Raw genomic sequence first — 25,534 nt, 5'->3', positions numbered from 1 at the left:
TCCTTGCAGATATTGATGAGTGTACCATTATGAACGGAGGCTGTGAGACTCACTGTACTAACTCGGAGGGTAGTTACGAGTGCAGCTGTAGTGAGGGCTACGCTCTCATGCCTGATCTCAGGACCTGTTCAGGTAAAAAAAAAAAAAAAACTTTAAATATGTTTTGATGTTATAAAAAAAGATTGCATTTGAATCCATTTGAAGGTTTTTTTTTAATATTATTTTGAATTTTGCTGCTGTTTCTGTTGTATCTGTTAGATATCGATGAGTGTGAGGAGACTCCAGACATCTGCGATGGAGGCCAATGTACCAACATTCCTGGAGAATATCGCTGTCTGTGTTACGATGGTTTCATGGCATCCATGGACATGAGGACCTGTATTGGTGAGTGAAAATAACAGCACTCCTGATTTAATTTTGCAAATGCATGCTGACATTTTTAAGCTGGTTCCCTCATGACATTTTGGTATTTTTGTCTGTCTACCACATTAATTTATAATTCAGTTTCTGATTCAAATTTAGATGCTTCCGTGTCCCTCTAGTCATTTCTGGGACTTAATCTGTCAGTCCCATTTTCTATCACTCAAATCTCCACGGTAGGAAGACCTTTATGTAATCTGTGTGTTTTTATCCATCATCCTTCCAGATGTGAATGAATGTGACCTAAACCCAAACATCTGTCTCCATGGTGACTGTGAAAACACCAAAGGCTCCTTTATCTGCCACTGTCAACTGGGATACTTTGTCAAAAAGGGATCCACCGGCTGCACAGGTTTGTACACCCCCCCCACCACTGCCACACACACACACACACACACACACACACACACACACACACACACACACACACACACACACACACACACACACACATATACAGAGAGAGGGCGAGCTGTTCTCTCAAGGGTCTTGGTCTTGGCAAGTCCATAGATTAGTGGAGTATTCAGACAGCTCATTCATGCGTAAAGTGGCTCAAGGTTTGTATGTAATTCACTTCTAGAATAGCATGAACATCAGCTTACCCACTACTTACTGGCTCAATGATTCTATTTGTTTTTTTTTCAGATATTGATGAGTGTGAGATTGGAGCTCATAACTGTGACATGCATGCTGCCTGCATCAACGTGCCTGGAAGCTTCAAATGTCGCTGTCGAGATGGCTGGGTGGGAGATGGTATCAAATGTGTGGGTGAGTACCATTCAGATTGTCTCAGATGTGGTTCCATCTTGCCATGTGAGTTTTAATGACAAAGCAGATTATAGTGTCATCTACTCGTGATTTTGTTGAAATGCTTGTATATTTTTCTCGATTAAAGTTTTACCTTTTTACATCCCATCCTGCAGACCAAGATGAGTGCTCTGCAGAGGACCACAACTGCAACCCTAATGCAGACTGTGTCAACACACCAGGATCCTACAGGTGTGCATGCAAAGAGGGCTTCAATGGAGATGGCTTTTCATGCTCTGGTAAGGCTTCTAACTGTGACCTGGATTGATGTTTGCCTCTGAATTGACACCAATTTCATAAAATGCATTGGTGTGTTTGTGTTTAGACATGGATGAGTGTGCAGACAACGTGAACCTGTGTGAGAACGGCCAGTGTCTTAATGCTCCTGGGGGCTACCGCTGCGAGTGTGAGATGGGCTTCACTCCCACAGAAGACAGCAAGGCTTGTCAAGGTGAGACACTTAGTCTTCTTTGTGTTATTGTCTTTCAATTAATCAAGTCAAGTTATTTACCTAACATCCTCTTCCTCTTTTTTGTTTACCTTCAGACATCGATGAGTGTAATTTCCAGAACATCTGTGTGTTTGGAACGTGCCAGAACCTCCCAGGGATGTTTCGTTGTGTATGCGATGATGGCTATGAACTGGACCGGAGTGGAGGAAACTGCACTGGTTAGTGCACTATATTGATGACTGTATCTCTAAAATCCATCTGGAAGGAGACTGAACAGTCTTCTGTAGCTCAGATTTAGATCACGTTTCTTCTGGATTTCATTCACTTTATTTTATTTGGCATCTGCAAGTTTTGTTTTTAAATAATACACCAAGAGCTTCATACAGTTCAAACTGTGATTCACTTTGTGCTGCAGATATCAACGAGTGTGCAGACCCTGTGAACTGCATCAATGGACTTTGTGTGAACACACCAGGAAGCTATGTCTGTAACTGTCCAGCCGACTTTGAGCTCAACCCGACTGGTGTGGGCTGTGTGGGTGAGTCACACTACAAGCCGATATTAAATGACATTCGAGAGTTATACGACGTGGAGAAATCATTATCGATTGAATGAAAGCAAACAGTGCTCACAAACATTCAGACAAGCTGTTAAAATCTACTGTGGAATGCATAGTAAATGAAACTGTCAACTGTCAACACAACAGTAAATCATTACGCAGATCTAATAGCCAATAAGTTACCAATTTATACATTATATTTGTAGCTCAGAAAGATTTTCCCATAGCCGTTGAATGAGAAAATAGTCAGACGTGTTAGTGATTCAATATTTATCTTGAAATTTATAAGAAAAAAATGTTTAATTGTTAACATTTTTTCTCTTTTCCTTATATAATATATTTAAGTGTGTTGCCATCAGGCAAACAGAGCAAATTTCTGTTGCATGTACATGAACGCGAGGACGTCTGCTGATTCACATTTTGGGAAAAAGTATAGCACCATTTCCTCTGTGATATCAGCCAATGACCTCGGAAGAGGTCCTCTCAGAGAAACATTGCTTCATGTCAAACCTAACCTAAGTCCATACTCTTGTTCATTTCACTTGTCACTCACACACCATCCTGCATCATCCTCAGACACGCGTGTTGGAAACTGTTTCCTGGACATCCTTGCCCGAGGTGATGGAGGAATCTCCTGCAGTGCAGAGATCGGAGTGGGCGTGACCCGAGCTTCCTGTTGTTGCTCCCTGGGAGGAGCCTGGGGAAACCCTTGTGAACTTTGCCCTGCTGCCAACTCCAGTACGTATCACAAGGCCATATTTACTTAGAAGATTTTTCCAAAAATTTAATTTAAATGCTCAATTTGATCCCAATTTGTTTTTTTGTTTTTTTTTTAATCTCATTATTGGACCTTTTTCCTCTGCAATAAAACTTGCTTTTAACTTTCTTTATGTGTCTCTACTGTGTACAGCGGAATATAAGACACTTTGTCCAGGAGGAGAAGGTTTCAGACCAAATCCCATCACCGTTATCCTGGAAGGTAAACCTCTATTTTCCTCTCCTGTACTAAATCATTTTTAGCTTAACACAAGTTGGCCAGCAGAGTACGAAAGTTTGGCTGCTCTGTTGTTATAAAAGTGCAACCCTACAAAGAAAATCAATATGTCAGTGACATTGATGGATCTATTAATTTCAATTATTTTCCAGATATTGACGAGTGCCAGGAGCTACCTGGTCTCTGTCAGGGTGGAAACTGTGTTAACACATTTGGCAGCTTTCAGTGTGAGTGTCCAGCAGGCTACTACCTCAATGAAGAGACTCGCATCTGTGAGGGTAAGGAGTGATATATGAAGTCTGTTCTTACTGCTTTATACAGATCATGTTGTAGAAAAAAGATACTACCCTGGTCTTACTCCTTATTTTAGATATAATGTTTTGCTGTGTATTTATTTGCAGATATTGATGAGTGCACAACTCATATTGGAATCTGCGGGCCCGGGACTTGCTACAACACTCTGGGCAATTACACCTGTGTCTGTCCTCCGGAATACATGCAGGTCAATGGAGGAAACAACTGCATGGGTGAGTCGGAGTTGTCTACGACAAGAAAGTAAATAAAACAGAGGTAATCTCAATGAGTGAGGTGGAAAAAGCCAGGAAGCAGGGTAGGACTCTGACAGGTTAAAACCGCAGACAAACTGACAACACTGACTACACACAAACTGCATGTGCAGACACATACGGGGCGGACAACAAGGGTAAAACTCAGGTGAGACTTGTGGTGTCAGAGCAACAAAACACCTGAGATGAAGGGCGATATTTCACTGAAAGCCAGTACAGGCAGGCCACTTGGTATGGCGTCGCAGTGGGCCTTCCATGTGCCGAACGGAAAGCCCTTTCAAGGGTTAAAAGTCAAAGCCCCTCCGGGGGCCGAATGGGGCATAGCCCTTCTGAAGGTTGAACTGAGGAACAAATTGTGGCAGGCCTGAGCTGATGGCCAAAGATGGAAAAAGGGGGCCAAATGCGACGAAGTCCCTCCGGGGGCCAAGCTGGTGAGCAAGGGCGGAAAGGCCTTTCTAAGGGGTGAGCAAAGGACTACAGGCTGAAAAACTCCTTTGGGGGCGGAGGAGTGGGTCAGAGGCACAAAGTCCCTCCGGGGGCCAAAGGCGAACAAGCTCCATTTGGGCGAAAAAGGTTGCGGAGCTCCTCCGGGGGCCAGGCAGAGGGCTGAAGGCAACAAACCCGCTCCATGGGCTGAGCAAGAGAGCGAAGGTGAAAATGCTCTCCTTGGGATTGGACCAAGCAAAGGGCTGAGACAAAGAAACTCTTCCAGAGTGTCAGGCCGGAGGTCAAGCAATGAAAAAGTTCTTTCAGGGCTGTGTGTGGTCCAAATACAACAACAGCCCTCTAGGACCCGAAAATCATATTGGCTCAGAGGGGTGTACATGGGGTCAAAGCTGACAGCGTCCCTCTTGGGTCCAGTCCAATCAGGCGGTTGAGCAGAGGCGGGACGTGGCAATTCGTTGGGGGACAAAGCTCCATGGAAGGTATTCCAGGTGGCAAAGCCCTTCCAGCAGCCAGTATGGTGCAAAAAAAACAAGAGACTTGTTCACCTTCGGCAGGTGTCAAAGACAACAAAGCTTCTCTGAAGGCTGAGCATGGAGACAATGCTGACAAAGCCCACTGAAGAGTGGTTCAGGGGCCCAATGGCAAGCTGCTTCCAGAGCGCTCCTCAAGGACATCTCCAAGGGCCAGTGAGGTGCAAAAGGGAGAGTCTCTTGAGGGTTGGAACCAGGGTTCAAAGGCGACAAGGTTCTTCTAGGGATTAAGCAGGTGGCCAGAAGTGATAAAACCCCTCAGGGGGTCAAGCGATTTGCCAGGTATCAGACTCCCATTGGAGAGCAAAGAGCACCTCTGGGAATTCAGTGCCTGAGAAAATGAAATACACTGCATTTATTCTGGGCACGCACACACACACAAACACACAAGAAGCAGAGCCTGATTAAATAAATAGACTAAGACCACAGACCAACTGACAAGACTGACGACTGTACGTACACGCTGGGAGATGGGGAGGCAACATGGGAAAATTACAAGAGTCAAGGGTAACAATCGGGTGAGATATGAGGGCAACACCTGAGCTGAGGAGAGACACGATACATATGAACTTAAATACTGGGACATGAGACTAGAACATGAACTAATTAATGCATGTGCCACAAGGAACCATGAAAAGAATTAAGGAAACAAAAAGATCTCATGTTATAACTAAAACCCAAGTACTGTAGCGTGTAATAATTGACCTGAATTTCATTTTTTTTGTTGGCTGCAATGTAGACATGAGGAAGAGTGTGTGTTACCGCAACTTTAATGACACGTGTGAAAATGAGCTGTCGTTCAACATGACCAAGAAGATGTGCTGTTGTGCCTACAATGTGGGAAAAGCCTGGAACAAGCCATGCGAGGCCTGTCCTACTCCCGCAACATGTGAGTTTCACTTAAAAAAATAAAATAAAATAAAATAAAATGAAATCAGAAATGTACCAACAGTTTAAACTTTGCATATTTTTGTATATTTGATGACTATCCTGTTTTTTTTTTTTTTTTAGCTGAGTATCAGTTACTGTGTGGTAACCAGGCACCTGGCTTCATCATTGACATCCACACTGGCAAGCCAATTGGTAAGATAGCTACAAGATGAAGACGGGCAGTCGGTCAAAGATTCCAACTTAGCATTAAAGCAAAATACCTTTTATTGTTTGCGTGATGCCATCTGGTGGTCTTGTTTTTCGCAGACATTGATGAGTGTCGAGAGATTCCTGGCATCTGTGCTAATGGAGTCTGCATCAACCAGATCGGTAGCTTCCGCTGTGAATGTCCCATGGGTTTCAGCTACAACAACATACTACTCATTTGTGAAGGTAACCCTCAATCCTCTATCAACCTTTTGATTTGTATGACTTTTTTTCACATTTGTGCGCATAATATAAGGTGCAACTTCTCCTCAATTTACTTACTCAAAACTGCTTTTATGACTTTTTCCACATTTGTATATCTGTACTCATACATTTGGAGTAACCATTTTCTGAACCTTGACCAGTCCATGGGTGTGGTTAATGAGTTACAAATAATCTAAACAGTGATATTAAGTGATATTTTAAGAAATTTGTCATTTTAAATGTCAAATGTAGTCTTTCTATTTACTTGAAGGCATAAATAAAATTTAGATGTAATTGTGTTTAAAATCACAGGTTTCTATTCACATTCAATTCCAATTCATCCTCAAGCTATTTAACCTGTAGTTTTTTTTGTTTTTTTTTTTTTGCCAAAAGCTTAGAATTCAAACATAGGAAATTCCTGCGTTGTATCTACATTTATTTGCCATCACGTAATTTACATTTTCTTTGTCTGAAAATGTGCTTTTATGGGTAAAGTGGACAAAATGCCCTGTTATTCATAAAGAACTCAAATTTCATTTAAAAAAAAAAAAAAAAAACAATACTTGGAGATAGTTTTACATTTATTTCGATATTTTCTAACAACTGTGCTTTTAACTTTAATTTGCAAAACAGTGTATACAATTTAAATAAAGCAATAGTAGTTGACACACAATGTTTTTCACTGTACCGCACTGACACTCGCAGGCCCGAATTTCGAAGCACACACTCCATAGCAGACAGGGACAAGTGGCCCACTCATTAGAGATAATGCTGTTTTTACGTGTGTGAAATACGTCCTTGCGAAGTGAAGTGTAGCTGCTCTGAATTGGCCCACCTGTCAGAACCATCAATCATCCAGAACCTGCCAGTGACTGCCTGAAGTGTACCGTAGCCAAACTGGTGCTGTGTTTTCTCTCTCCCGTTGTCCACAAGCTGACAGCCTGCTCTGTCCTGACAGATATGGAGCCTGTGATTGATGTCTGCTGCTTCTTTTCTCCTCTGGCATAGATATCGATGAATGTAACAGTGGGGACAACCTGTGCCAACGCAACGCCAACTGTATCAACATTCCAGGAAGCTACCGCTGCGAGTGCTCACCCGGCTTCAAACTGTCTCCCAGTGGGGCTTGTGTGGGTGAGTCCGACCTATCTGACACACATTATGGGAGTTTCCTATTTTAGAATACCACAGGACAACAGTACAATAATGGTGGAAATGTGAGAAAATATTATGGGACACCTAACCCTCCAGAGCTATGCAGTATTTTTTCTCTACTTTTTTAATTGAGTAATAGTGTTAGTGAGGCTCATTGTCTTTTTACTCAGTAGTAGCCAACCGAAACATGATGGTTAAAATAAATGTTGAAATTGTTTAGCATTTAGACTGATGGTAACATGTTTATAACTTTATTCTTCTTTCAGATCGTAATGAGTGCCAGGAGATTCCTAATGTGTGCAGCCATGGAGAGTGTATTGACACACAGGGCAGTTATCGCTGTCTCTGCCACAATGGCTTCAAAGCTACCGCTGATCAGACCATGTGCATGGGTGAGAACTACAATCAAAAAATTACCCTAAAAATTAAACACCCTATATTATGTGTCAATTAGCAAAAAGTCACTGAGAAATTCACAATACAAAGCTTGCATTGGATATAACTTGTTCTTCTTCCTTGTCTGTGTTTTAGACATTGATGAATGTGACAGGCAGCCATGCGGCAACGGTACCTGCAAAAATACAGTCGGATCCTACAACTGTCTCTGCTTCCCCGGCTTTGAGCTCACACACAACAACGATTGCATGGGTATGACTCTCTTGCTGGTTGCAGATTAGCTACGATCGTTTAGCCTTCTTGGTTTATTGTCTTGACAATACATTTTTTCTTATACTCATATTTTGGGAATATTTTCTTTTGCTGTACTGCAGTTGGATAGAAAATCATTAAACTTCATATATTGTTCACTGAATTTTTTTTTTTTTTTTACCACATTATTAGTTATGTCTTTGAACTTGCTGTACATTCACAGGTTTTGTTTTTTTTCATTTTTTTTACCCTTTGATCGTAATTGCTGGAATTGTCCTGTTTCTTGAAGAAATTAAATGTCTACTAAGTCCTAATTGTCTGAATATTTGTCTAACAGACATAGACGAGTGCAGCGCACTCCAGGGGCAGGTGTGCAGGAACGGACAGTGCATCAATGGACTCGGCTCCTTCCAGTGTCTCTGCCATGAGGGTTACGAGAATACACCTGATGGAAAGAATTGTGTTGGTGAGTCAGAATTCATGAGAAAAGTAAAAGCAAGCTTGGATTTTTTTTTTTTTTAAAGAAAAACATAACATGATATATTCAATACACCTTAACCTTTTTTTGTTTCTTAAACAGATATCAATGAATGTGTGAGTCTGCCTGGGACCTGCTCTCCAGGAACATGTCAGAATCTGGATGGATCCTTCAGATGCATTTGCCCTCCTGGATATGAGGTGCAAAATGACCAGTGTATAGGTAACGACAATAATATTCCCGTGGATACACATATAAGGAAAGAAACACTTTATACGTTCCACACGGACTTAAAACATCTTTCAGTCTTGATAAACATGGTACCTAAATATTACACTTGCTTAAAGACACTCTGGTAAACATGCCTCCCCTCCTCTGCTTTTTTTATTTTTTTTTTTTGACTTTTTCTTTCTAGATATCAACGAGTGTGATGTGGAGCCCAACATCTGCCAGTTTGGCACCTGCACCAACACTCCTGGTAGTTTCCAGTGCTCGTGCCAACCAGGCTTTGTTCTGTCTGATAACAAACGGCGCTGCTATGGTGAGACAAGTTTGCTTAATATTTGGGCTCAGTCATTTATGTGACAGTGAACAAATTTTAATATTTCTCTGACATACATTAAAGTATTTACTGAAAACTTGTACGTCAAAGTTCCTCGTTGGCATCGTATTGATAATTATAGCAAATGCTCATTCAAGCTTGTTTTTCTTGCAGATACCAGAGAGAGCTTCTGTTTCACCAAATTTGAGGCAGGCAAGTGTTCTGTTCCCAAAGCCTTCAATACCACCAAGGCCAAGTGCTGCTGCAGCAAGATGCCTGGAGAGGGCTGGGGACTCCCCTGCGAGCTGTGCCCACGAGAGAGTGATGGTGCGTAACACTGATAGCCTCAGTTTTATTCAAACATGCACACAATAGTGCTATTTGGTGAAAAATAAAACTCTGTTCTATGTATTTGCAGCTGCTTTTGACACTCTCTGTCCTTATGGTCATGGAGCTCTGCCTGGCCCAACTGATGCTCGTGAAGGTGTGTTCCACAACACCGATCTGTTTCTGTTACGTATATAGTTGAAATTGGGGTGTGATTATATTTTGTTCCCATGCAGATATGAATGAGTGTCTGGATAACCCGGGCATCTGTCAGAATGGCATCTGCATCAACACAGATGGCTCTTTCCGCTGTGAATGCCCCTTCGGTTACAACCTGGATTATACTGGAGTCAACTGTGTCGGTGAGATACTTGTTGCCGTCACACACAGTGAAGAGTGTGTGAAGTTTTCATTGGTGCCCCGTGTTGTTTCACACCAGGCTTACTGTTCTGAAGTTGCTTAGTAGTTTTTTAGGTTGAGAATTTATCATAAAACAACAACATTGTGTTCAGTAAAAAAACAACAACCAAAAAATTGACAGGATTTATAAAACCATTAGGAACACTCAAGTTTGAAGTTTTGTTTAAACTGTCTCATTTCTTTTTATTTTCTGACAAACTAATCTGCTGCTGAGTTGCTAATATTGATAATAAAGGTTTATAAAATCTCAATTTATTATCAACACATGGTTTGAGTGTTGGATTGACTTTGCTGCCTGTCATTCATTTCTTTCCTCTGCCTCTGCAGACACTGATGAGTGCTCCATTGGAAACCCTTGTGGAAATGGCACCTGCACCAATGTGGTGGGAGGTTTTGAGTGTTCATGTCAGGAAGGCTTCGAGCCAGGACCCATGATGACTTGTGAAGGTCAGTTGTATTATTAATACAACATTAATACATATTTCTTCAGTAACGCCTTCAACTTAAGTCACTGTGGGTGTTTTTCTTCACATCACAGATATTAATGAGTGTTCCCAGAATCCTCTGCTTTGTGCCTTCCGTTGTGTCAACACTTTTGGATCCTATGAGTGTATGTGTCCTGCTGGATATGTGCTGCGAGATGACCAGCGCATGTGCAGAGGTGAGAGACCAAAGCAAGCAAAGTTTAATTTTTATCATACTCACATCAGTAAAGTTTCATTTGTTCAGCTTCAGTTCACAAGACAATTCATCCTATTGAAGCTGTGCACTTGTAGTGAGAAATTCTCATTAAATCATAATGAAAACCATTGCTTATTCAGCAAATCTCTGATATTTGTCTCTTTTTTTATTGTTGCTTCATTTGCGTCTACAGTAAGTAATGACTGTTTATTGTACTTGAAGCAGCAGAATTTAGTTGATGTTATATTCTCACCCCTTCACCATTTCTTACCATGTCTCCCCAGACCAGGATGAGTGCTCCGAGGGGCTGGATGACTGTGACTCCAAGGGCATGACCTGTAAGAACCTGATTGGCACCTTCATGTGTATTTGCCCTCCTGGCATGCAGCGCCGACCAGATGGAGAGGGTTGCATGGGTGAGTGAAAGTTTTCATATGAGACAGAGAGAGAGAGAGAAGCTCAGTGTGGGATATTCACGTTTATTGTACACTGACTTCTCTTATATTGTGCATTTTCAATACATTAAGAGTCTAAAAGTATTTTACACTGATCCTGTCCTTGCACACTTGCAGACCTGAATGAGTGCCGGGCCAAACCTGGCATCTGTAAGAATGGGCGTTGTATCAACACAGTGGGAAGCTACCGTTGCGAGTGCAATGATGGCTTTGAGCCAAGTTCCACTGGAACTGAGTGTATCGGTAAGATTATTACTGTTTAAAGGGCTGTTATCGGAGACTGTTAAAATGAAACTGCTGGAGCTAACTTTGTACCTATGCTGGTCTTGTGAATGTCTAGGAATTTTTTTTTTTTCCCCCAAACAACCCAAAGACACCTGAGAAAATGATGTTCTTCATTTCATAACTCGATACTCTCTCGTTTCTACCCTCCTTCAGACAACAGAAAGGGCTACTGTTTCACTGAGGTCCTGCAGACCATGTGCCAGCAGTCATCCACCAACAGGAACAGTGTCACCAAGTCAGAGTGCTGCTGCAACACGGGCCGAGGCTGGGGGTCACAGTGTGAGCTCTGCCCACTGCCTGGGACTGTCCATTACAAGAAGATGTGCCCACTCGGCCCTGGCTACACCACTGATGGTAGAGGTAAGAACTTCAGAAATAACACCAACAATTGTAAAGACGTGTGTGGATGCACCCCTGCCCATGTACTACGTGTGTGTGTGTGTGTGTGTGTGTGTATATATATGTATATAAATATATACACACTAAATTAATGTTTTCCTCTTTCAGATATCAATGAGTGTCAGGTGATGCCTGATCTGTGTCGTAACGGTCAGTGCATCAACACCATTGGATCTTTCCGCTGTCACTGTAATGTCGGATACAAAACCGACTTCACTGCCACCTCCTGTGTTGGTATGTTCACCTCTGTTTTTCCAATGCTCAATATCAATCTGGTGAAACTTGTTTTTCTTAAATTCAGAAATGGTGAATATTTAGAGGATGTCAGCTCTGATGTTGCAAATAATTTTAAAACATCTACAACACTTTTCAACTCATTTTACTTTTTTCCCTGTGTGTATTTTTCAGATATGGATGAGTGTGCTCTTTCACCGAAGCCCTGTAACTTCCTGTGTAAAAACACGGAGGGCAGCTACCTGTGCTCGTGCCCCAGAGGTTACAGCTTACAGCCGGATGGAAAGACCTGCAAAGGTCTGTGTCACTTCTAATCAGTTTTGCCGTTGAAGCCATAGCTGTTTCCTAATCAAAATACTGTTTGATGATCATCTTTGTGGTTAATGATCTTATGATCATGTGGCCTTCTCCCACTTTTTTTTCCTCATTTCATAATAAATAAAACATAATTGATAATAAATGAGATGATAAACTGACAATGACGACTTCCCCGATATTGGCTATTGGAAACATGATATTGGCTTCATGTCATATTTGTAAACCAAATGTGTGGTTTAATGTCTGTTTTTCCCTCTCTTCCTCCAAGATCTGGATGAGTGTTCAACAAAGCAGCACAACTGCCAGTTCCTCTGTGTCAACACCATCGGAGGCTTCACCTGCAAGTGTCCTCCTGGATTCACCCAGCACCAAACAGCCTGCATTGGTAAGAACAAGACGGACGATGGCAGACGCTCCTCGGATTGTTTGATTTTTTTTTAAAGAGAGATGAAACCAAAAAACAAGTTATTAGCATATACTAGTTGTATAATATATAACATATAAGCAAACTGTCATCAGTTTCAAGGTGACAGTAAAGAATAAACTTCTCTCTCTTTTTTATCTTAATTTTACAGACAACAACGAGTGTTCAGCTCAGGCTAGTGTGTGTGGCAGCCGTGCATCTTGTGTCAACACACCTGGAAGCTTCAACTGTGAATGCACCAAGGGTTTCTCCTTGGACACTTCAGGCGTGGAGTGTGAGGGTGAGCAGACATCCTTTACATTAAACTCTGTATAGTTGGAGGAGACTGGTATGTGGTCGAGTATCTGACTAATGAGCAAAACACGCCCGAATGTATGGTCTTGACATGTATGAGGAAGTGTTTATTTTGGTTTTTTTCAGATGTGGATGAGTGTAGCAGTAACCACCGCTGTCAACACGGCTGTCAGAACATGCTGGGAGGTTACCGCTGCGGCTGTCCTCAGGGTTACGTACAGCACTACCAGTGGAACCAGTGTGTGGGTGAGTTACTGTGACCTGCCTCCTGTCAGTCAGTGAAACAGTCACTGTACTCAACAGACGCTTCACTATTGACGTGCACACACACACACACACACACACACACACAAACACACACACACACACACACACACACAAATTGAAGGTTTCACACTTATTTGGAGGCTACTTTGTCATTTGCATATCTGTGAACCAGAAGCTTTGTGAAAATAAATAAAAACTTCTGCTCAAGGACATTTAGAAAATCGTTTCATTTAAATCAATCTGGGCTAATGCAAAAGTAGATTTTAACATTAAAATTACAAGTAAAGTAAAACAATATTTCCTTAATGACATTTTCTATTAACATATATATTATTTGTCAGCCGTTTTACAAAGGTCCAGTATTACTGTCTCCCTCCAAATCCAGTTGTTGGTCTGTTGACATTTTTAAGTTATGGAAAATGCTTTGTTTATCATGTTCATGTTAATTCACATTCAGTTATCTGGATTTATTAGGGTCGTCAGATATTGATAGGGATCATAGCCACTGATTGTGACTTTCTGTTCACAGACTTGATGAGTTTTTTGTGATATTATATTATATAAGAAAAGTCACATGCTGATAACACAAATGTACTTTTAAAATATTTGCAATATCTCTCAACTGGCAATAAACACAAATGCTAATGTAAAGCATTTTTTTAAATGAAGTATTTATATTTGCAGGATATCTCTCAGTTATTTGATTGATGTCAGTATTCATTATTTTTGTTCAAATGTAATCCACTCGTGTGCTTTCATGTTCTTTATTGATGAATATGCACCATCTGCTGATACATGCATTGTTCTGTCCGCAGATGAAAACGAGTGTCAGGGAGGATCAGTTTGTGGCTCGGCCTCGTGTTACAACACACTGGGCAGTTTCAAGTGTGTGTGTCCCTCCGGCTTCGACTTCGAGCAGAGTGCTGGCGGCTGCCAGGATGTGAATGAATGTTCCACAGGCACAAACCCCTGCATCTATGGCTGCTCCAACACTGACGGAGGCTACCTGTGTGGCTGTCCGGGAGGTTTCTATAGAGCAGGACAGGGGTGAGTTGACGTTAGATATGGCAGCAATGTTTCTACAACCACCATGGCATCCGGTCTTAGCAAAGAAACATGTTTTACCATGTTTCAAACTACTGATGATGTTTGGTTCAGAAGGATTGTCCTCTCACCAGTCTGACCTTGTCTCTACTTAGACATTGTATAACAGGCTCAGGCTTCCCTGGTCAGTTTGCGGAGGGCGAGGAGGATGACAGCTTGTCTCCTGAGGCTTGCTATGAATGTAAGATCAACGGGGGAGGAAAGAACGCCAGACACAAGCGCAGTGCTGACGGAAATGAACTCAACCAGGTCAGTTTGTTAATAAAATCCCAGCATGTCTCATAGCGCCTGCCACTTTCAGTAAAACTGAGTCATCCTTTTTTCCTTATGTTTTCTGCAGGAGCACACAGTGAGTATGGCCAGTGTGGACATCCAGGACTCGCTCCCCTTGAACATCTCGCTTGCCTCATTGCTCAATAAGGAGCCCTTGCTGGAGCTCCGTCCCGCCCTGCAGCCCCTGCTGCACCACGTGCGTTATGTTATAACCCACGGCAACGCCAACGAACAATTCCGCCTGCTGGAACGCCGTGACGGAAAGAGCGTGCTCCGGCTCGGTAAGAGGCCACCCCCACCAGGATCCTACCGCCTGGATATTACCAGTCTGCCGTTGTTCGGGCCACGGAAACTACACCAACTGGAGGAACAGCATGACAGTGACTACCTACAAGGAGAAATAGGAGAAGCCCTGCGCATCAAGCTCCTCATCCACCTGCACTGAGCTCAGAGTGTGCTTACAGTCCTGCTCTGGAATGTCTCCTGAGGCCTTTGAGTTTTAATCCTTTATCCAGTAACTCCTCTACCCGTCACCCCACAGGACCATCTCACAAACAGGGGGATGGAAATCAAGGGCTATGAAAGACTGACTCCATCAGCCCAATCCTACCACCACTTTGTTACTGTTCAAGTTATTATATGTTCATGTTTTGTGTTTTTTTGTTTTATTTTAATTTTTTTTTTTTTTTTTTTTTTTTTACCCTGACTCTTACTTCCCTTATCTCCTACTTGACCCAGCACTCATTCTCCACTGAGGAGCGTCAGTGGAGGAGATGACAGAGAGGTGTCTTTGGGCTTGGACTATTGCTAGCTCCTTTAATAAATGTGACTCATTGAAGCACTTTTGCAAACAAACCTCACATAAAAATACACAAACAGGCATTTCAGAGGAGTCAAAGACTATTCAGAATTATTTGAATGCAGATATGGTGTTATTTAAACTGAAAATTGTCATCTAAAGTAGCTTTATGTGAAACGATAAGGATATCAGAAAAAGGTTGTCACCACAGTGGTCTAAGAACTCTCCCACCTCTCTGTGATCTTTTTAAAAATGACAACACTGCTGATCAAGGTTTTTCACGTTTGCCCTTCTCAATATAGTATGTCATTTTATGTATTTGTGCTGTTTGAAAAAAAGAAATGTAAACACGAAGGACTGCAACATTTACACAGCATGGTTCAGGTTCTATAGTCTCTAGCACTCCGGTTTTAACGCTGCATACCAACCGTTTTTCACCAGAGAAAACACCAAGCTGTGTTCTGCTATATGTGACAGATTTTTGTCCTGCCCTCGAACAGCAGGAAGCAGGGATTAGTGTGTTTGCATGTGCGTGCTGTCACATTTGGTTACCTCAGTACCATACTGTGATGCTGTCTTTCAAACAAAAGAGGGTGCTAGTGTCCCTCAGCATCCACCACGAGCAGGGAACACACTGCTGAGTAGCTCCTAGGCTTACAGGAAGTTTGATCAGGTCACAATTATACTCTTATTTTAAGGGATTATGACTTCAGGTGCACTGATTCTGAACCTGGAAGCCAGCTTTTTTTCACTTAAGTCCAAAGTCTTTTCCCTGTGTCAGTTGTCAGAGACTTTCAGCCTTCCCCAGTTTGACCACACACTCTAAAAGATTAATGCTCCGGGAGAACAAAGCTGTAACCAACAGCCAGATTCGGGTGGCTGAAGTGACACGAAGCTGACTGTCTTCTTCTTTGACTTCAGTGTAAGCTAAGCTAGATGTCTGAGGGTCGAGCCTAGTTTACAACGCAGTGAGACACGGGGCTGAATCCAGTAGCAGTCTCAAAGGTACATGACATGTTAAGCTGTAACTAAGACATTTAGCTTTTCAGAGTGACCATGCACAGGTAAACACAAAACCTCAAAACACTCTCGCTCACACGCACACAGACACACGCACGCACACACACACACACACACACACACACACACACACACACACACACACACACACACACACACACACACACACACACACACACACACACACACACACACACAAATAAAAATAAAAATCCATCAGGTCATGTTTCATTTCTCTGATTTTTTTTCTCTGAAAGAGTAAAAAAAAAAGGTGCTACAATATACCAACTTTTACGCTGTACAAAGAAAGTGCAGTCTTGAATCCTGATTGCAATTTTATTTTGATTTTAACTTTTTTTTTTTTTTTGCTAGGTTTTATTGTTGTTGTGTATGTCTTTTGTATGGTGTCAGTGCTGAAAAACCAATATTACCAAACTTGCTTCCTCAAATTTAAATTGTATATTTTTAAGTGAAGTGTAGATGTGGCTTAATGTCAAAACAAATACAGTAAATCCAGGAACGAAGGCTTTAAGTGCTCCTGACTTTGTTTTGTTTAGACAGAAACCAAAATAGCTAATATGTTGATTACTGGAATTTTTATCTCTTCACCATGCAAATCAACTAAAACATTAAACTTGTCAGGACAATCAGCGTCACCATCATGTCTTATCTCACATGTAAGGAAACTTACGCCGTCTGAACATTGCTAAGAGAAACTTGCTGACATTGCTATGATCTTTGGTGCTAAGTATTGACAATCCTTCTCTCTGAACATTCAAGGCTGCTGTGTCATCTTCAGTCCAGACTATGTTACATAATCGTTTTCTAACCTGGGAACCTTTGTATACTTTATGTATCTTTATTGTCAGTTTGCATATTTTTTTTTTTTTGTTTGTCACTTAAAAAAGGCAGTCGTGTGTGCTTACTGTAACTCAGCTTCAATGAGAAACTTGAATCGACATAATCTCTTTGCATCAATGTGTCATGCACTTCACAACACCGAAAGTAAAGGTTTCAGTTTTCCAGGTGTTTACTGTGAGCCTGACACCTAAAGCTGGAGTCTTCCCAGAAAGCTGATATGACAATCATCCAGCCACACTTATTCCAACCACTAGCTGAAAATCTATAAATCGATCAGACTTTATGGAACATCTTGTGCAAACACAAAAACCAAAGATTTCTGTCATCTATTGGCCGTCTGAAAAATCTAAGCGATTCACATCATTATTATATACTTTTGTCCTATGACATAAATGACAATAAAGTATTGTGGGTTATATTTTTCATCGTTGTCTTGTTTGTTTGTGTTATTCTTTTGTCCACGGCAGGTGTATTGATTAACTCTATTAAGAGAACATGGTGCTTTTTGCCTCTTTACCAGTAATTTGGGATTTGCCACTACTGCACGTCATACCATAAACTGACCCTAAAGTTTGGCATTTCTGTGCTAAAAGTATGAATTAGCCTTTTTATTTGACTGCAATTCCTTTAGCTTTCTTGATTAGTCGACTCTTCATTTACAAATAACGCAGTGCTATTGGACTTTCAGAAACAGTTAATAAAAGTCCTGTATTTATTACACCACTGCCTTTTCAGTATCTTCTGTGACTGTAGGAGATAAATTTGAAGCATTCTGCCGCTCGTATGCTTCTGGCTGGTTTGCGTAATAATCTGTTGTTTTTTTGTTTTGTTTTTTTACCTTTCACGCTTTTAAGTTTCATCAATGCACTATAGCTGACAAAAGCAAAAACAACACAAAGATTAGAGAAGTAAATAGCAGACTTTTTATTTAATTTCCAACATCAATAATTTCAACTGTTTTCACAGTCAAGATATCAGTGGAAATCAGAGCAGAGTAAACGGAGGAGAATCATTTTCTTTCAGTTTCAATTTAGTGTATCAAAAACAAAGCAGATATTCAGAAAAATATACAATTACAAAACAGAAACGAGCAAAGTGATCCGCTTTGCATCTTTCTAAGTCTGAGCTGCATGACTACTTCAAAAATCCACAATCTAAAGATTGATACACAAAAAGGAAGAGAAAATATTGCAAAAAGGAGACTCCAAAACGTGAGCCCAGAATAGAAAAATAAAGTTTTTGCCTACAGGTTGCTGTTTGCTTCATCACGACACTTGGCAGGCTGGCTAAGGCGAAGGACACAACCAGGTAACGTAAACTCTACTTGCAGTAATAATGGATCATATAGTTTTTAATATGGCTTGTCAGTTATAGATACAGCAATACAGAAAACATACACAGAAAAAAATCTCATGGAGACACAAACTACCTGCATGAGCTTTAGAAAGCATCTGCAGCTGCAGTGCGGCTCAAGGATCAGTTTCACAATCAGAATCAGCTTAAAAAATAATAACCTTTGTGCTCCTTGAGCAGCACTTGAAACTTGGACGCTTGGTCATGGGCCTTGCTTCATTAAAGGGGCGTCTGCCGAACTGTAAACTCTCTGATTTGATTTCGCCTGTGTTACACACATGGAGCGCTTTGAGGTCATGAGCTATGTTGTGTGTGTGAAAGTTCCTAAAATCATATTGTGTTTTGCAACTGATGAACTTTGGAGTTTGGAAAACCTAGCCCTAAAGTGATGCTGCTGTGTGGTGGTATATCTGGCTAATCGGTCGGGTTAAGGCAGCTGTGCAGCTTATTACATCCGTCCTTTGTGGTCATACATCTGGGCTTAAGTGAGTGTTTTGCCTGCAAGGTGAGCCTCTAGTTGAACTACAGTTGTCACTGTTATGTATTTCCTGCAGCCTCTTATGTATGTACATCGTTACACAGTGATATGACCCAGGATTATTCTAAATACAGGTAAACCCCACTCATACAGTGCATTCACAATATGACTTATTGTCTCCATTCTTAAGTTCTAAACTAGCCCATGCTTTCAAATAGTCTCAATGTGCAAACAAAAATTCCCTGTCCATGCCAAATTTACATTTCCCCCTACACCAGTGCATAATCAAACTGACCCCTCTCCAGTCCCTCCTTGTGGTCAGTCCAGGATGATGCAGGCATGCGGCTGTAGGGGTCCAGCAGGATCCTGAAGCACCTGACCAGCAGGAAGACCAGGAAGAGCATGAGGAGGCCTACAAAAGCCAAGGCAGTACGCTGCTCAGTGTCCACCCCGACCAAGGCCAGAGGAGGGCTGCTGCTGCCACCGCCAGGACTGCCGGGGAGGGAGGAGCTGGCCGGGGACAGCAGCAACTCATAGTCAAATGTGGGAACATCGTTCATCCTCCACGGAGCCCGAAGACAGGGCTTACACACTGACTGGATCGTTGGTGTGTTGGGTGGAGGTGTGAAGAAGGAAGGAAACGTGTTCATGAGTTGCACCGCTGAAGGAAAGACAGAACTCAGGAAGTTGGTTTACAAGATTTATACAGCAGACACTGTTTGATGAGTGACGGTCCGTATAAAGTAAGGGTAACCCTTGAGTCCCGGAGTAAGATCAATTTATCTAAGATGTGTATATGGTGATGATGGCAGGTCCAGAAAACACATTTTCCTCTGGTGACCAGTTTATTTTGTCAAATGTAGGTCAGTCAATGTGACGTGACCCAGTCAGTTCTGGCTCTAATCTCCTCTGACAATGTGACAGACACAAACATACACACGGACGCGCACACACCCTCCAATTAATATGGACTACTTTGTGTCACACATTTCAGAATGTGACCAAGAAGTCTAATGATGCTCAGTGGCTTTCTTATTTCAGTGTCTGACCTCAGGCGGTAATTCTTTTTCAGTGTATTTATCAGAGCCACTCTGCCACATCAGCTCTCATTCTCACTCTCAATCAGACCAGACAGGACGTGACATTGCTTGTTGCTACTGCAAACACACACACCCAAATGTCTGCGATCGCAATGAAGGTCACTGTTCTGAAAGGGAGTTAACAGCAGTTATTTCAGCTGGTGTCTGAGGAGTGTGTCACGGAGCATGGAGTCAGGCACAAGTGTTACAAACACCAGACCAGGAACCAGGTGTGTGTGCCCGTGCTTGTGTAAATGTGTGGCTGTTCATATGAGGCTAATTAGATCAGGAGGTCAGTCAATCAATGTCCCTGAATATAAAACAGCGAGCCACCTCTTCAGATGCTGCCTCCTAGTTTTCCATTCACCCAGCTAGTTGGAGCGTGATAAGTGGGTCAGAGCTGTCAAATGTGGAAAAAAAAATCCCTTCCTCCATCTCCCTTCAGGATGATCGCCTCAAAAACCGCTTCTCATGACAAGCCGAGAGTCGAAAAGAGATAGAAAACAGTGGAAAAGTCTGGCTGTGACTTTTGGTTGTGTTGTCGTCAATCAGAGAACAGAAGCGTCTTGAACTGAAGGAAGACTCTGTTTATGAAGCTTTTCCAGCAGTCTTCAGTGGCGGTGATGTGATGTTACCCGACTTATCAGCTGGGCTGCCATTCACCACCTGAAAGGAACAGATACAGCAAATGAGAAAATTGCCCCCGATTATGCTATCATTTATTTAGACTACTTAAAAGTACATGGTGAAATTGTTCAAATTCAAACAAGCAGCATTTTGTCCGTTGGAATCAATTGGATCTGAAGAAGCCTGAGCTACTCATTCACTCCATAATATGTGGTTAGCTATCCTCAGATCAATAATTAACGGTGACAGTGACAACAGACATCAGTGGGGAGAACACAGCACCAGCATCCCCTGTAATGACACTCAATGAGAAAGCTGTATATGGTGCCATTATGGCAACATTAGCAGCAATGAATGTAAACACTAATACCACATTACCTCAACCTCATTTATCAGTGCATGGTTACATGATAATTTGTGCACGTGTTGGCCCTCTTCATTCATTTATTCACATGATGGAAGTAAGGACAAAGTGTTGCAGAGCCTCATTAATAATCTAAAATAAGATCTCCTGCTGCGGACAGAGTTTCAAATCATGGAGGAAACGTGATACACAAACCATTTTTAGCTGCTCGCCAGTGTCAATGGAGTGGTGAATGGACTACCTGTGAGCCAAACGTGATACCAAGAGATACAGAGAGAGGTGAGTGTACGGGGGAGACACTTTATAGCGGTGGTGTCCAACAACAGGAGCATGGGCCAAAACCATACGGCCACAACCTGGTCAATTGCAAAGATTTTTTGTTTTTGTTTTTAATGAAAGTAACTGCCATTCCCAATCTGTTCAATTTGCACTAGTGGCAATACCAGATGTAACTCAACATCAAGAGCCAAGCCAAGAGATCACTGACAGCCGGAAGGAAACCCTTTTGCTAATGAAGTAGCATTAGCATCAAAGTAACCATTGATAATTCTATGATATTCTGCTTAGGCAGCAGAAATGATGTGCCCTGGGACGGGAACGTTAGGAAGAGATGATTTTCAAAATGAAGTTAGTTGAGTAAGTTGTTACAGTTTTGAATGTTGAAAAATTAAAAATGAAAGTTGGATGGACAAAGAGGGCATGGGCATGGTTTGTCAGATTTTCATTGAATCAAATCTGATTTGTAACTGTTTCATATATTAACATTTTTAAAATAAGTAACTGAACATGCAGAGAACATGTTTAAGAGGGAATCCAAATTCTTTGCCATATTCAAAGTATTTTTTTGAGTAACACAATACTTTGCCTAGTAATTTGTTACTTTTTGAAGAAGTAACAAGAAACAATAATTACTCTTAAAAAAGTAACTTGCCCAACACTGATAGGAATGCACACTGATGTTAACACAACATCAGTATCTCCCAATAAACACAAGAAAATTAAACATCAGCATTGGCATAGGACGCTGATGGCCGTATGCCTATTTCTTTCTTTCTTTTCTTATTTTTTTTTGGCGCAACCACCAGTGAGCGCGACATGAACACAGTAAGAACTCAGGATGACTGTTTCCAGAGCATTATTTTCTCACATGGAAACCGCACCTTGTACGTTTAGTGGGCGTGCCGCATGCAGCCCATGCACCGGCGTCTAGAGAAAAAAAGGATTTCCTTCAACCTCGCCATTTCTACAGGACAAGCTCGCTATGTGACGCCACCTGCTCCGTCTCGCTGTTAATGAGTGTATCAGTTATAATTTAACTATGTGAAGGTTTAAGTGACTGGGTGAACGAGTCACTCAGGGGTCGTCTGGTCCAACACGAGTCAACACCGTGGATCGGTCACGATTTTTCTCTTTTTTTTTTTACTTTAACAGTTCAGTGAAAAGTATTTCTGAGAAGCCATGCAGTCACTGAATCTGTCCTAATTTTGGCTCCATTACTGCTAATTTAAATGTTTTACTATAGTTTCAGGACATGTCGGACCCCCTCCCCTGGGCCTCATTTGCATAATGTTGGCAGTTTTCAAATGTATGCAAATGAACTAAGAGCAGCTGAGGACAGCTTTTGGACGACACAACATAACACAGCTCGAAACACACTGCAATGCTCCCAACATGCATTGCGGTGTGCTCCACACAGACAATGCATGGAATGGAAGAAACTGTATCCAATGGACACATACCATCGGTGAGGACGCATCTTGCGGCCACACCATTGTAAAAATCTGTCATGTGATTTTGATGCACCAACGCATTACTCTGTGATATTTTGTTTAAAAAATATCGGCATATTGGATATCCTCACACATTCAATACTGTGCATCCCCACTTATTAGCATTATTAACAAAGATGGCCAAGGGATGGATTTCAAGGGCATCACTAGTGATTTTTGCTCCAGATAAGTTAGAAAACAAAGATTCTCTGAACCTTGAGGCAGTTGAGAGTACGAGGTGATCATAATGTCCAAATACTGTAGCTGTGCCTAGACCGAGGGTAGCCCAGGGTACCTTAGATACACATAGCTTTCCAAGAATTCTTTTCATTGCTGTTAAATTTTCTGCTTTGTCTGATTGATGTCATTTTAATGTTATTTTAATTATTTAATGTTAAGAAATGGAACGTTTCTTTATGACTGTCTCTGTTGGGTACAAAGGAACTATGTGAGATTGAAGGAAACAGACAAGTGTCTCAGAGTATCAAGAAATGCGTGAGGACATAAAACAAATAAAAAGGAGATTAGAAGGATTTATAGAGGAGCTAAAGATGAATGAACCAAATTGATGTTCTTGCAGTGACCGGCAGAAGCACATAGGAGAGGAGAGAGGCTTCCTGGCACAAAATGGACCGATTCTCCTCTGCATGACCATGGCAAAGTCTCTTTCTCTCTCGTTCAGGTTAAATGTTCTCTGTCTGCCACTTCATCAGCCACTGTCTCCAGGGCGTTTTGGTGCACCAAACTGACACCAGGAGGACACACCTGGGAGGTGTCCCTCACACTGCAAATGAATGTGCAGCTCAGCATGTGTATAAAATAGACCTGCTGTGGATGTGCAGGCAATTGCAGTTTTTTTTTTTTTTTATTGTCTATGAGTGATGTGAACTGCAAAACACATAAAAAATAAGTTAGAAAACCTTGAAACTGAATTCAAAGACACTCCAACAGTGAACCATGTCACACATCTTGCGGCTGAACATCACAAAAGCTTTAAAACTGTTATCAACTGGGACTTTTCAGGCAGTTTGGAAACAAAGTCAAAAGTGAATTGTTTGCCCTTTTGCAGTGGTATTGTTCACTAGCTTTAGCTCTATTTTTCCTGGGGGTTTTCTACAGCTCTGTGCTAAGGTTTCAGCATGAGGCAGGACTAGTAATATATCCAGAATATCTAGAATGATCACAATAAACGACAAAATAGACACTGATTTAACATTTAGGTTTCAGGACCCTAATATAAAGCAAGGCTTTTTTTAGGGTCCTAATCACTCAGTAATGAGTGATTTTCTGCACAATGATTTTAAAGTGATTTTACAGTAAAGTTTGTTTATCATATCACACTCAAGACTTTGACAGAGCTTACCAGTATTTTTGCCTGAAACCACAAAGCTTGTCAAGTGCGACATTTTCAACAACCACAGCCATTCTGTATATTAGTTCATCAAGGAAAATGAAAATTAGATTGAAGTTTCTCATTTGTCACTTGCAGTGCTTCTCACACTGCATAGGAGCACATTAATGGTACATCATAAGGTGACAACTACTATTATAATAAAATCCCTTTTCCAAGAGAAATTAGCATTTTAATTCTGAATTTAAACACACATCCGGGAGCACATCTAATCATGCTGTGGAGTCAAGGATAATAACATAATTTTATATAATGCATTGTTTATTTTAATCACTCAAAAACAGTTGTGAAACTCTATCAGCAATATTTGTCAGTGTATCACAGTGCTTTTCAGTGCAAGGTGGGAACAAACTGGAAACCAAATGTGGATCAGTACGAAGACTTTAGCAAGAAATCATGATAAGAAACAACTAAGAGTCAATTAAATAATTGTTTAATCAAAACAGTCCATTTCACTGTATTTCACTTAGTATATTGTCTTATTAAGATTGTCTAAGTAGAGTCATCTTCTTTACCATATTTGGATTACAACTGCGGTAAATAAAATGAAATACGCAAAACTTTAGCAAGCTGAGCATTCACTAAATCACACTACCTGGCATAAGACAAAGCATGCTCTCACAGTTTTAAAACACCTGCTGTGGGGTTAAAAACCTGACATTAAAAACCAAAGAAACACGTAGAAAACCAGTCTAATCCTGTTTTGAGACCGCCAACTACTGCTCCCACACACGAACACGCATGCTGCTGCATTCATCAAATACTGTGAGGTAGTTATTCAAAGTCATACTTGACATCAAAGTGGGAGCGCAAACACAGAAAAATTAACATTTCTAGTGAAATGTACGTGGTGCAATCATTTCTACTTTCAGTGTGGGAGGAAAGGCCATAAAGTACAAACATAACCTCCTCGTCTGATCCGATCCACCTCGTAATTATTCAGTGGCAGCTTTTCTCCATTATCTCTCACTAACGCAGCACTAAGAGCACTAAAGAAAAGATGATGAATAGACTGAAGGGGATGACAAATGGAATTAAATATGACAGAAAACAATGGATTTGTATTAATCGAAACAGAGGAATTCATCACAAAAAAGGAGCAGGTATACTATCACTGCTGCAAACAGTATATTGGTTTATTTAAGCAATGAGCTGGATTCATGGTTAATTCAAAACCGTGAAATGGCAAAGAGAGATTCTTTCATGCTTCATGACAAACATTTGTGAAGTCAGTGGTCAGATAGTTGAGACCTGGACGCCTCGCCACGCCTCGCCTCACGTCGTGTGTGTGTGTGTGTGTGTGTGTGTGTGTGTGTGAATAAGTCATTAGGAGGTAAAGGCAGGACAGACAGAGA

General features: G+C 41.4%; 2 protein-coding genes across 2 annotated transcripts in view; one reads left to right on the top strand and one right to left on the bottom strand.

The window, feature by feature from the left end:
• The window catches only part of fbn2b (fibrillin 2b), a 71,519-nt gene extending 56,474 nt beyond the window's left edge, over positions 1–15,045 (top strand). Inside the window, exons 29-65 of the mRNA XM_030083473.1 lie at positions 10–132; positions 259–384; positions 647–772; positions 1,066–1,188; positions 1,344–1,466; positions 1,553–1,678; positions 1,774–1,896; positions 2,094–2,216; positions 2,814–2,975; positions 3,148–3,216; positions 3,384–3,509; positions 3,633–3,758; positions 5,514–5,663; positions 5,786–5,857; positions 5,972–6,097; positions 7,124–7,249; positions 7,537–7,662; positions 7,802–7,918; positions 8,256–8,384; positions 8,499–8,618; positions 8,812–8,937; positions 9,112–9,264; positions 9,356–9,421; positions 9,501–9,626; positions 10,012–10,131; positions 10,223–10,345; positions 10,650–10,781; positions 10,938–11,063; positions 11,259–11,465; positions 11,613–11,738; positions 11,913–12,035; positions 12,325–12,441; positions 12,632–12,760; positions 12,901–13,020; positions 13,857–14,088; positions 14,241–14,394; positions 14,486–15,045. Coding sequence (XP_029939333.1) covers positions 10–132; positions 259–384; positions 647–772; positions 1,066–1,188; positions 1,344–1,466; positions 1,553–1,678; positions 1,774–1,896; positions 2,094–2,216; positions 2,814–2,975; positions 3,148–3,216; positions 3,384–3,509; positions 3,633–3,758; positions 5,514–5,663; positions 5,786–5,857; positions 5,972–6,097; positions 7,124–7,249; positions 7,537–7,662; positions 7,802–7,918; positions 8,256–8,384; positions 8,499–8,618; positions 8,812–8,937; positions 9,112–9,264; positions 9,356–9,421; positions 9,501–9,626; positions 10,012–10,131; positions 10,223–10,345; positions 10,650–10,781; positions 10,938–11,063; positions 11,259–11,465; positions 11,613–11,738; positions 11,913–12,035; positions 12,325–12,441; positions 12,632–12,760; positions 12,901–13,020; positions 13,857–14,088; positions 14,241–14,394; positions 14,486–14,863 — 5,000 coding nt within the window. The 3' untranslated portion in view covers positions 14,864–15,045. The remainder of the gene's footprint in view (positions 1–9; positions 133–258; positions 385–646; positions 773–1,065; positions 1,189–1,343; positions 1,467–1,552; positions 1,679–1,773; positions 1,897–2,093; positions 2,217–2,813; positions 2,976–3,147; positions 3,217–3,383; positions 3,510–3,632; positions 3,759–5,513; positions 5,664–5,785; positions 5,858–5,971; positions 6,098–7,123; positions 7,250–7,536; positions 7,663–7,801; positions 7,919–8,255; positions 8,385–8,498; positions 8,619–8,811; positions 8,938–9,111; positions 9,265–9,355; positions 9,422–9,500; positions 9,627–10,011; positions 10,132–10,222; positions 10,346–10,649; positions 10,782–10,937; positions 11,064–11,258; positions 11,466–11,612; positions 11,739–11,912; positions 12,036–12,324; positions 12,442–12,631; positions 12,761–12,900; positions 13,021–13,856; positions 14,089–14,240; positions 14,395–14,485) is intronic.
• A 3,401-nt stretch (positions 15,046–18,446) lies between these two features.
• LOC115381651 (cortexin-1-like) lies at positions 18,447–19,602 on the bottom strand. The gene has a single exon (XM_030083163.1). The coding sequence runs from the start codon at positions 19,577–19,579 to the stop codon at positions 19,199–19,201; it is 381 nt and encodes a 126-aa protein (XP_029939023.1). The 5' UTR covers positions 19,580–19,602; the 3' UTR covers positions 18,447–19,198.
• Positions 19,603–25,534: the final 5,932 nt, after the last annotated feature.

This window comes from Salarias fasciatus, chromosome 23, assembly GCF_902148845.1.
Source record: "Salarias fasciatus chromosome 23, fSalaFa1.1, whole genome shotgun sequence".
Classification (NCBI taxonomy): domain Eukaryota; kingdom Metazoa; phylum Chordata; class Actinopteri; order Blenniiformes; family Blenniidae; genus Salarias; species Salarias fasciatus.
The sequence above is the reverse complement of the archived record's forward strand: the minus strand, read 5'-3'. Positions and strand labels throughout refer to the sequence as shown.

Bases quoted from the DNA above. Each gene is read 5' to 3' on its own strand.
- LOC115381651 (XM_030083163.1), bottom strand. From the start codon at position 19,579: ATGAACACGTTTCCTTCCTTCTTCACACCTCCACCCAACACACCAACG.